The 12185-nt window shown below is 37.7% G+C and overlaps 1 protein-coding gene across 1 annotated transcript in view; it reads left to right on the forward strand.

Annotated features, from left to right (window-relative positions):
* Window positions 1–12185, forward strand: part of LOC115428206 (venom phosphodiesterase 1-like) — a 44687-nt gene that overhangs the window by 10402 nt on the left and 22100 nt on the right. The window contains exons 5-9 of the mRNA XM_030147042.1: window positions 737–797; window positions 903–1000; window positions 2859–2938; window positions 4810–4929; window positions 10306–10415. Coding sequence (XP_030002902.1) covers window positions 737–797; window positions 903–1000; window positions 2859–2938; window positions 4810–4929; window positions 10306–10415 — 469 coding nt within the window. The remainder of the gene's footprint in view (window positions 1–736; window positions 798–902; window positions 1001–2858; window positions 2939–4809; window positions 4930–10305; window positions 10416–12185) is intronic.

The following is a 12185-nucleotide window of genomic DNA, read 5'->3' on the forward strand; positions in this document are numbered from 1 at the left end:
GGTCCAACAGGTACCACCGCACAGTTACAGGTCCCACAGGTACCACCGCACAGTTACAGGTCCAACAGGTACCACCGCACAGTTACAGGTCCCACAGGTACCACTGCACAGTTACAGGTCCCACAGGTACCACCGCACAGTTACAGGTCCCACAGGTACCATCGCACAGTTACAGGTCCAACAGGTACCACCGCACAGTTACAGGTCCCATAGGTACCACCGCACAGTTACAGGTCCCACAGGTACCACTGCACAGTTACAGGTCCCACAGGTACCACCGCACAGTTACAGGTCCCACAGGTACCACCGCACAGTTACAGGTCCCACAGGTACCACCGCACAGTTACAGGTCCCACAGGTACCACTGCACAGTTACAGGTCCCACAGGTACCACCGCACAGTTACAGGTCTGACAGCCCAAAAAAGGAAAAAAAAAGAAATATTTGGCCTCAGACATTAAATGTGCTAAATGTTCTGTATTTTAATCCGATTAATTGTTAAATTGACCACAGTGTTGGTTTGCTGCTGTTTTCCTGGTCTGTGATGGTGTGTTCTAACACATGTATGTTGGTTTATGTCCATTTATGGAACAGATGTATAAATGTTCCACTGCAGGGGGGGGGTGAAAAGTAACAAGGTAAGAAACAGGTAAGAAACAGGTAATAAAATTCATGTTCCTGTTCTGTGTGTGTGTGTGTGTGTGTGTGTGTGTGTGTGTGTGTGTGTGTGTGTGTAGGAGAACCCCAGTGGGTGGAGGATGAATGTGATGACCTGTCCACCCCCACCTGTCCAGATGGGTAAGAACCACACACACAGGTGGACACACCTTTAACACCAATGACAGGACGGAGCTGAGGTGTGTGTGTGTGTGTGTGTGTGTGTGTGTGTGTGTGTGTGTGTAGGTTCAGTCGTCAGCCGCTGCTGCTCATTTCATTGGACGGTTTAAGAGCGGAATACCTGCAGACGTGGAGTCACCTGATCCCAGTCCTGCACAAACTCAGTGGGTTCAACACTGTGTGTGTGTGTGTGTGTGTGTGCGTGTGTGTGTGTGTTTGGACACACCTGGAAACCACATCAGTTTAGAATTTAGTGGTAGACAGAGGGGGAACCAGCATTCTAGATTCAAACCAACACAGATGTATGTTCCTGTTAATGGAAGGACTGACTCTGGTGTCTCCCACAGGCAGAGGTGGAACATGTCAGTACGGGGCCGGGGGCGGCGCACATGACCGGGCCCTTCAAACCCAATAAAGTCTGTAATTGCGTCACTTAACAACACGCACATGCCCACAACAGCGGGTCTTACAGGCACTACTACAGTTTGACACACAGCTCAAAGAATTTGATAGTAAGGGTTCAGCACCACAGACAGCGACCACATCATTTAGACATCAATCAAACGGACGTGAACATCACATCAGTCTGACATCCACTGGAACCAAACACTTCAACTACTGACAGCACAGCAGGATACTGGACCAACAGCTGGAGCCTTTTGTACAGTTGGCACGGCGGCCCACGAGTTCACGTACAATCACAAATTCAGTAAAAGTAGTGGACCTGCTCAGCTCTGTTTAAAGGCACATGGTGGACCTGCTCAGCTCTGTTTAAAGGCACATGGTGGACCTGCTCAGCTCTGTTTAAAGGCACATGGTGGACCTGCGCTCTGTGAACTCGTCCACAACACACCACATGTCCGACGTGTGGGCTCGCTCCTTCTCAGTGGAAAAAACTGCTGGTTGGTTTTTAATGAGCTTTAATTTTGAGAATGAGCTGCTGCTTTTGTATTCAGTGTTCAATACTTCCCTTTGCAGCACGGGTGGGGGTGGGGTGGGGGGGGGGGGGCTGCTTAGGACTGTCCCCCAGTCTTACGAACTATTCACCCCCCCAGCCCCACCCCCAGACCGTGCGTACTTCCCAGTTTCCCTCTGCAGGTGCACCTGTCCACAGTTTCCAGCTCACTCACACACTGTCAGTGATGGTTGAATGAAACCTGTGCATCTGGTCCCTGTCTGGGGGGTCAGTACTGGGGGGCTTCAGTCACTGCTAGTGGTTTCCAGTTCATCTCCAGGAGGATTAGGAGTCGAAGGGACAAAAAAAGAAAGTGTCCTACAGCTTAACTCTGCTTTTCTTTGCTCTCTCTTCTCCTTTTCTTTGCGTTCTGTGGCTCCACTTCTGTGCCTGTAACTGCGTCTTCTGACCTCCTTCATTCAGATCCACACGTCTGCGCTCTGTTCACCAGAGGTGGATGATTACGTCTGTGGACGGCTGTTAATGACAATTTTATCCAAAATACATTTGGAGACAATACCAGTGATCCAGTTGTAAATGTACACATTGTCAAGTCAACTGTGAGAGTGAATATGAAGCCAGCAATGCAACACACACTGTATGCAATGTTTGGACTCGACCTACAAGAACAAAGTCAATCTTTTAAAATTTTTACCGACCATGACTCACCAAGGCTGAAGCAGCTTCTACAACCACAAACACAGTGCACGTGTTTAATTAAATTACCGTAGGAAGATTTTACCATGAGAAAATTCATTCATGTGGAAGATAGTGTCAGGGCCTGATCCTTGGTCCCGGCCCCCCAAGGCCCAGGCCGTGGGAACACTGCCCCCCAGCCCCCCCGAAGCCCCGCCCCTGACCACAAGAAAGAAACTAATCAGCACATTTGGGATTGAATGGAAAAACCAACATTACACACTTGTGTTTGGAACACATTTATATAAATATGGGACAGGTTAGGACAGATGGAGCACGGAAAAAGAACTAGAGATAAGTGGACGTGTGTGGACGTGTTTGGGTTCAGTCCGTGGTTCTGTCCCTCATGTTGCGTCTTCTTTACGTTGCAGAGACATGTGGGACATCTGCGCCGTACATGCAGGCGGCGTTTCCCAGCAAGACCTTCCCCAACCACTACACCATCGTCACGGTAACCAAGCAAACCACACAATCACACCGACAGCGGAAAAACACACCTTTAATGGACAAAGCGTCCGAAACCTGCATGTGTTTGAGCTGGACCTCAGAACTCCAACGGCACTAAGGTGCATAGAAAACCTGCAGAAAACAGAAAAAAAGAAAAGTAGAACTGCAGAAAACAGAAAAAAGAAAAGTAGAACTGCAGAAAAAAGAAAAAAAGAAAAGTAGAACTGCAGAAAACAGAAAAAAAGAAAAGTAGAACTGCAGAAAACAGAAAAAAAGAAAAGTAGAACTGCAGAAAACAGAAAAAAAGAAAAGTAGAACTGCAGAAAACAGAAAAAAGAAAAGTAGAACTGCAGAAAACAGAAAAAAGAAAAGTAGAACTGCAGAAAAAAGAAAAAAGAAAAGTAGAACTGCAGAAAACAGAAAAAAAGAATAGAACTGCAGAAAAAAGAAAAAAAGAAAAGTAGAACTGCAGAAAACAGAAAAAAGAAAAGTAGAACTGCAGAAAACAGAAAAAAAGAAAAGTAGAACTGCAGAAAACAGAAAAAGAAAAGTAGAACTGCAGAAAAAAGAAAAAAGAAAAGTAGAACTGCAGAAAAAAGAAAAAAAAGTAGAACTGCAGAAAACACGTCCAGCTGTCTTCACCTGTGTTCATTCACCAGGTTCATTTGGTCATTGTTGTTTTTTTCTTTTTCCTGGATTATTTTGTAGATTTTTGAGTATTTCCCAAATGTTTTTGTTCATTTTCTAGATGGCTTTGTTTGTTTTTACATTTATTTAGTTCATTTTTGTTCATTTTCACGATTATTGTTTTCATTTTCTGTTAATTTTCATGAATATTTAGTTCATTTTCATGATTATTTATTTAATTTTTTTTAATTTTCATAATTATTTAGTTCATCTTTTTTCTTTTTCACGATTATTTTGTTCATTTTTTCTTAATTTTCATTATTTTGTTCATTTTCATGATTATTTAGTTCATCTTTTATTCATTTTCATAATTATTTAGTTCATCTTTTGTTCTTTTTCACGATTATTTAGTTCCTTTTTATGTTCAGTCATCAAGAAAACAAACAATATCATCTATTTTCTTGATGACTGAACAAAAATCAACCAAAAATTAATAAAATTATCATAAAATTAAGTAAATAATCTTTAATGATTATAATAATCGTGAAAATGAAAAAAAAAGTATTAAATAATTGTGAAAATGTAAAAGTAAACAAAATAACCGTTGAAATGAACAACAAATGAAAAAAAAATGAAGAAAATAATCATGAAAAGAAACAGAATCATGTATTTTTTTGAGGACTGAACAAAACAGAACAAAATTATTGTGAAAATAAACAAAAAATTAATGAAATAATCATGAAAATTAACAAAATAAAAATGAAAATTAACAAAGTCGTCTATAAACGAACAAACACATTTGGGAAATAAACAAAATATTGAAGATGATGAGCAAATAAATCTAGAGAATGAACAAAACTGATGACATTAGATGTGTTCTGCTCGTATTTATGATTGTATTTGGATATTTCTCTTCTTCAGTGAATCTCAGACTCATTTCTGCTCAGCGGTCACATGATCCACAGAACAAACACATGTTATTGGATGGTTCGTTTTACCGTAAATCCACTGGTTTGACTCAGACTAAATTACTTTGCGGTCAAACTCATGCCAGCTATTGTGTCCGTTCAGGCGTTTTCCTGGAATCCTGCTCATTATGACATAAATCACATTCATAAAATAAAACACTGTCATGTGACTCCTTTGAAATCGGCTCCAAACTTTAACGACGGCGTTCTGCAGAATCAGGTTGGACGTACTCGTCATCACAGGAGCTTTTGTTTACAGCGGTGTTGTTCCGTCCTTCAGGGTTTGTACCCAGAATCCAACGGTTTAATCGACAACAGCATGTACGACCCGGTGATGGACGCGTCCTTCAGTCTGTCCAGTCCAGAGAAGGACAACCCGGCCTGGTACCTGGGTCAGCCCGTGAGTCCAGCCTTTATTCACATTTAGGCACCAACACAACAATCGTTACATTTTGCATTTTGGCTAAAATTTCCTTAGGGGGTCAAATGAGTGTCCATTTTTGTCAAAAAAAAAAAACAAAAAAGTTGTCCTAAAGTCATAGAAGTGTGTGTAAATAATGCTAATCCATTTGTGCACAGACTACTGATATTCTTTGACAGTGGAAGCTCTATTTTCAGAAATATTGGATTTGGAATATGGTATAACAGGGTTAGGGTTAACATGGTATAATAACTCTAACACCTGGGGGGGGGGGGGGGGGGGGCACTGAAATGAATAAATTCAGTATGGAACAGAATGTACCATAGAACAGGGATGTCAGACTCATTTTAGGTCAGTTCCACATTCAGCCCAATACGGTTTCAAGTGGGCCAGACCAGTAGAACAAAAACAGTGAAAAAACTCAAATTAAATCATGATAATGTTTACAGTACATCTACAAAAATCTGAATAACATGAACAACTGGAAACATCTTAAGAAAAACAAGTGGAATTTTAACAATATTCTCCCTCAGATTATCAATTTATCCTTTACACATGTACATTAGAACTGACATTACAATTACAAATGCACAAAACATTTAATAACAGGCAGAATATTGGTAGAATTGCATTTTCTTATCTGAAGACATTTTGGGTTATTCACATTTTTTGTAAAAGAATAGTTTGTCAATATAAACATTTTCATGTAATTTAACTTTTTTTATGCTAAAACAAAGAGACATTTGGCTGTTTTCATAGTTTTAATCTGATAGTATTTGACTGGTTCTGACCCACTTGAGATCTAATTGGTCTGTATGTGGAATCTGAATTTAAATTATGTTGACATCCTTGATTGTTAGTATCGTCAGTGTCATTTTTGCATTTCACAAATTCATCCTATGGGCCAGACTGGACCCTTTGGCGGGCCGGATTTGGCCCCCGGGCCACATGTTTGACACCCGTGGCATAGAATATAAAATAATAACACAGAATAGAAGAAAATAAATTAGAATAGAATTCTTAAAATAGCATTAAAGAGCATAAATAACTGGTGGACGGACGTGACATTACCCATGATGCTCTGGTCAGTCCCAGTACTTTATTAGGAATAAACTTCTAGACTTCCTATTGCTAATTGTGCTCTTCTTCATAAATGTTGCTATTGTGGATCTAAAACAATCCCAGCTGACACAAAAACACTAAATGTGTCAGTGGACGGATGTGACATGGTTGTTGTGGATCCCATCATACTGATGCTCTGCAGCCATGTCAGCGTTTACACTAATGATCCCTGTGCAAAAACTAGGAGCACTATTATTTATTGGATAGTTTAGCATCAGACTAAAGAGGAAAGAACAATATAGAATTGTTCTTTGTGTCTAAAAATGCTTCTTATTGTAAAAGTGTTGATGTAAACAGTGCTGTGTGCCATTCTTCATGTATGTATTGGTGGAACAGAAGCAGGATGGATCAGCACCATACTCCAGACTGAACCTGTACAAATAAAACATGTGATATGGAGGAGAGAATCTGGGAAGAAAAACTGGGGAATCCAAAAGAAGAGAAGATTTGTTTTTCAGCTCAGTTCAGTTCAAATAGAACTTGTCCATTTGTGACATGAAAATATAGCATTAATTGTGATGAAATGGTTCATTTTGGAGCTGAAAACATAGTTCATATGAGCATCAACATGTTGAACTGAACTGAAATCCTGTCCATTTGAACAACTGTCATTTACCAACACAAAGTTCCTTTGGATTCACTGAGACTGATTTAATATGAACACAGACACAGAAGAGCTGTGAGCACATGTGAGCCGATTCACATAATGTGAAAAGGGACACTGGGAAGGTGATGAGCTTTCCAGAGGGGCCCAGACACAAAGAATAAATACCACATGTAACAATAACACAACACATTTTACAGAAAGACAAACCCAAAAATACCCCCCCCCCCCCCCCCCCCCAAGGCATCCACATCCATTATTTATTTATTTATTTATTTATTTTTATTTTGTTTTTATTGGAAAAGGAGCAAGATATCTCAGCATTAACATTCATACATATGATATCTATTAGAGTCCTTTTGTTTTTCTTATTTTGTACATACAACAGTGTCAAAAAAAAACAAAACATATGAACTGAGTGCTTACAGTTTTGGTATTTCTCACTTAAAAAAAAGACAATCACAGCTTTCAATCCCTTTGGGTTCTTTAAACATTCCACATGTTTATGCAAAAGTAAAACATAAACAAAGAATAAAGACAGGGAGATTATAAAGAAGACATTCTTAGAGCAGTGAGACAAATTCTGGGCGGCTAGAGGATACAAACTGAATCCATTTGTCCCAAATATGGTCACATTTATCCCTCTGGATTCTGATAAAATAAGTCAGTTTTTTCCATTTTGAAAATTTGCAGACGGTCTGGTACCAGTCTGCTAATGTTGGTGCAGTTGGCTTTAACCTCCTTCTTGTAATAGATTTCTTGCTGGCTGCTAAAAGCACCTGTAATAATTGTGTATCCTCCCTCCGATCTAGTACAGAGACATCACCAAGATACAGATTTGCACAGTTCTAGGGAACAGGAACCTTGAAGACCAATAGTAAAGTCCTGCGAATATCCTTCCAATACTGGTGCATGTTGGGTCAGTCCCAGAACACATGGGAATGATCGGCCTCCTGTGATCCACACTGTGTCCATCACTCAGAAGAACCACCTCTGTTTTTACTCTGATGGGGGGTCTGAAAAAATCTAACCACATTTTTCCAACAATGGTCTCTCCATTCGAACGAATTTGTAGAAGATCACTGAAACTGACAGATTTCTTCCCATTTCTCATCTGAAAATCTCATTCCCGCTTCCTTTTCCTATTTATTTTTTATACGCAGAGTGTTATCATTTCTTGTCATCATAAACACATTATACAGCTGAGACATGACCCTCTTTAGTGTGGAGCTATCAGCTTGTTTTCAGATTTGGTACCAGTTAGACTCAGTTGGTGTTCAGTTTGTGATTTGACTTTCTTTATTAAAATAATCACACGTTTGGAGGAACCTGAAAAAGTCCGTCTGTTCTAACCCAAATTTGGTTTGTAGGGCCTGAAAGCTTTGGAATGTCCTCATATGTGTCAAAGATAAGTATGTTGTAAGTCCCTTCTTTTCCCAGGAGTGGAATCTTTTATCACTTCTTTTTTTTTTTTTTAATTTGTATTTTATTTCACTTTTACAAAAAGAAATTCCTTTACATTTGGAAAAATTACCTTTTTCAATACAGATGTTTCCATATCAAGGATATACGTCCACATACACATGTAACCTGACCGAATCATTCCAACAAGCATATAAAATAAAATGTAGAAATAAAAAAATAAATAAAATAATAAAAATAAAACAAAAACAAATAACACAAACTTTGTAGCATTGAACCAGGGTGTAAAAAACAAAATCTGTTTCCTTCAGTTGGTCTCTCACCAGGTGCATGTCAAATGTAGGTCAGTACTAACGCCTGCTGAACAGTAGCCTACATAACCAACAGTAAAATTACTTCCCCTGTACAAAATCTGATCTATGTTGTCTTACATAATGTAGCCATCCTTCCCATGTATCTCTGAACTTATCGACTTCCAACCTAACGTATGCAGTAACTTTCTCCATTCCGTAAATATTGAGCAGAACATCCTCCCATTCCTGTATGCTGGGCACCAGACTGGTTCCCCATCTCCTGCTGATCGCCTTTTTGCAGCATTATTCGAGTCAGTTTGTAGTCATCCCTTCTTAAGAGATTTACAGAATCAATGTTTCCCAAGTACAACATTTCAAATATTAAGGGGGTTTCAATACCTGTTCTTTTATCACTTCTGTTAGGTAGGAACATCCATTATTTTTAAATAAATTTTTTCCTCTCATATGTTGATTATATTACATTTTATTAAAAAAAACAAACTAAAAAACAAGTAGCACAAAGGCTTCTTCTGGTTCAACTCAGACATTCATCACCACAGTACGAGACAGCAGAACCTACTAAGACCGATTATGACCAAATCCAATCAGAAACCATTTACACTGTATCGTACCCCATCATATGGAACAGTTTAAGCCAGTCACAGCAAACCTGTGTGTTCTGACCCAGATTCAAAAAACTCTGAACATTGGATTTCATAGAACACCCATGCTCTACTTTCACCTGATCTGTTTGTTTTCCTTGATTCATTTGTCATTTTTCTGAGTTAGATAACTTATTAGTTTCATTCTGAATTTCGTTTCATAGTTTTGTCGATTCTTATTTTTTTCCACATGCCACTGCTCACGATGTGTATAGTTTCTTTGTTAGATTTGTTTTTGACTCATTTCCTTCATTTAGTTAATTTTGTTTGCTTATGACTGTATATCGTTATTAGACACTGCAAATGCTTTTCTATTTCAGGTCTTTGGGGAGGCCCATGATAAACCACTTTGGTTTTTGGCTCCCCCGGCATGTCTTTTATTATTATTATTATTATTATTATATTTTATTGTCTTGTAAACATGCGAATGAACAATAAACAAAACAATAGCACTTTAATTCATAAATGTGATCTAGCAAAGGCAAAAGGCAAATATTAAACACAGACACTTTTTATGTTGCTTGTAATTGGGATGACGTAAACATCTGTTGAGTATTTCAACACATAGCTGTTGATTACGTTGAGTTAAAATACCACAAATGCAGTGGGTCCACCACACCCACAAACACTGGCTGAGTAAGAAAAATCTGAACACCACACAAGGGTTAATATTTATTTATTTATTTATTTATATTATTTTTATTTACCTTTATTTAACCAGGAAAGCCTCATTGAGATTAAAAATCCCTTTTCCAAGAGTGTCCTGTCCCAGACGGGCAGCAGTTCATTAAATAGTTCCAGACACAACTTTCATCCATAAAAGCAAAAACAAGTTTTCAGTACATAAAAACAGTCAAGTCAAACCCTTCCAAAGTCAACTTTGCTAAAGTGCCCACGAGATGAAGATAAAGTGCATCAGACAAAACATCTGCAGACAGATGTGTCCCTGTCTAAGTCATACAACGTCCTGTTAAAAGTGTCCAGCAAACCAGATCATATAAAATAAATATAAAATAAAATAATGAATAAAATAAATATTAATGAACTAAATAAATACTATAAATAATGAATATAAGCGTGTAGTGTGTATAAAATGCTCACCTGGACACCAGTGGGTTAAAGAGTCCACCTGTCCAATAGTAACTAGTCTCATGTTTCTAATGGAACCGGGACATTTCAGGGTTGTATTTTTTTTTAATTTTTACAGTTTTTTTTCCACAGAATCTGTAATTAATACATGTTTTTGCTGCAGATCTGGCACACGGCCAAACACCAGGGTTTGAAGTCCGGAACCTTCTTCTGGCCTGGATCGGACGTCAAAATAAACGGCAGCTTCCCCGACATCTACCGGCCGTACAACGGGTAAGACCGCCGCTGCCGCCGTACCTGACGCATCCAGGTAACCGAAACACTGGTTCAGTGTCAGGTCATGATCCAGAACCAGGAAAAGAGTGTGTGAATATTTGGAATCCAACTGCATGATGGGGAAACGCCACCATTTACCCGAAATGAAATAAAGAAAATAAGCCACAAACTGGACATAATGGAAGAAAAAATAACAAAATAGTCGATAAAAATCTGGAAAAAAAATAAAGAAAATAAGCAAGAAATAAAGAAAAATGGAGGAAAAATGATCAAATTGGCAACAAAATGAACAAAAACAGCCAAATGAATCAGTTAAAACAAACAAGAATGAATAATAAAATAAGTAACATGAAGAAAATAAGCCACAAACTGAACAAACTGAAGAAAGAATAACAAAACAGTTGATAAAAATCTGGAAAAAAAAGAAAATAACCAAGAAATAAACAGAAAGGAGGAAAATTATCAAACTGGCAACAAAATGAACAAAAACAGCCAAACAAATCAATGAAATTAACAAAAATTAATAATAAATCAACAAAACAATAAGTAACTTGAAGAAAATAAGCCACAAACTGGACATAATTGCAGAAAAAAATAAATTAGTCGAATGAAATCTGGAAAAATAAAGAAAATAAGCAAGAAAATAAACAAAAATGGGGGGAAAATGATTAAATTGGCAACAAAATGAAGAAAAACAGCCAAACAAATCAACAAAATGAACTAAAATTTATAATAAATCAACAAAATACTAAGTAACATGAAGAAAATAAGCCACAAACTGAACAAAACAGAAGAATAACAAAATAGTAGGACTGGACTGGACTGGACCGGTCTGGACTGGACTGGACTGGACTGAAGTGGACTAGACTGGACTGGACTGGACTGGCCTGGACTGACTCAGTATTTGTCCGTTTGAACTGTTTCTGTCGGTGTCCTCGGTTTCACCTCAGCTCTGATCTTTTTTATCTTTAATCCGATCCCACAGTTGATAATAGTGTTTTATTATGTCCACTGTTATCAGAGTAATGAAGGAGTGGTAACAGTGTGTGCAGGCACATTCAACACAAATACAACCCACTGCCTTTAGATCTGTGAGCGTGGGACGGACCGCCAGTTTCACATTCAGTCACAGCTGATCAGTCCTCCTGCTTTGACTCATGTGTACCAACAGAGATTTAGTCATAAAGGAGTAGTCAGGAGTTCAAGAGTTCAGCGCAATGAAGAATGAGCAAATAATCAACAAAATGAACAAAATAATCAATAAAGTGACTCAATAAACAACAAAATGAAACAAAAATGAATAGAAATAATCAACTAAATGACTCAAATAATCAACAAAATAAACCAAAATGAACAAAATAATCAATAAAATGACTCAAATAAACAACAAAATGGATCAAAAATGTATAAAAATAATCAACTAAATAAATGAAATAATCAACAAAGTGAACAAAATAATCAACAAAACAAATAAAATGAATCAATAAACAAAATGAATAAAAAATGAATAAAATCAACTAAATGAATAAAATAAGCAACAAAATGAATGAAATAATCAACAGAATGAAGAAAAGTTAGTAAAATGATGCTCAAAATAAACCAAAATAATCAACTAAATGAATGAAATAATCAACAAAATCAAAATCTACAAAATTATCAACAAAATGATGAGAAAATTAAGGAACTAAATAAAAATAATCAAGAAATGAGGAAAATAATTATCAAAATGAGCAAAGAATATGTATATATGTGTAAAACCACTTGATC

This window comes from Sphaeramia orbicularis, chromosome 11 (genome assembly GCF_902148855.1).
Source record: "Sphaeramia orbicularis chromosome 11, fSphaOr1.1, whole genome shotgun sequence".
NCBI classification, from domain to species: domain Eukaryota; kingdom Metazoa; phylum Chordata; class Actinopteri; order Kurtiformes; family Apogonidae; genus Sphaeramia; species Sphaeramia orbicularis.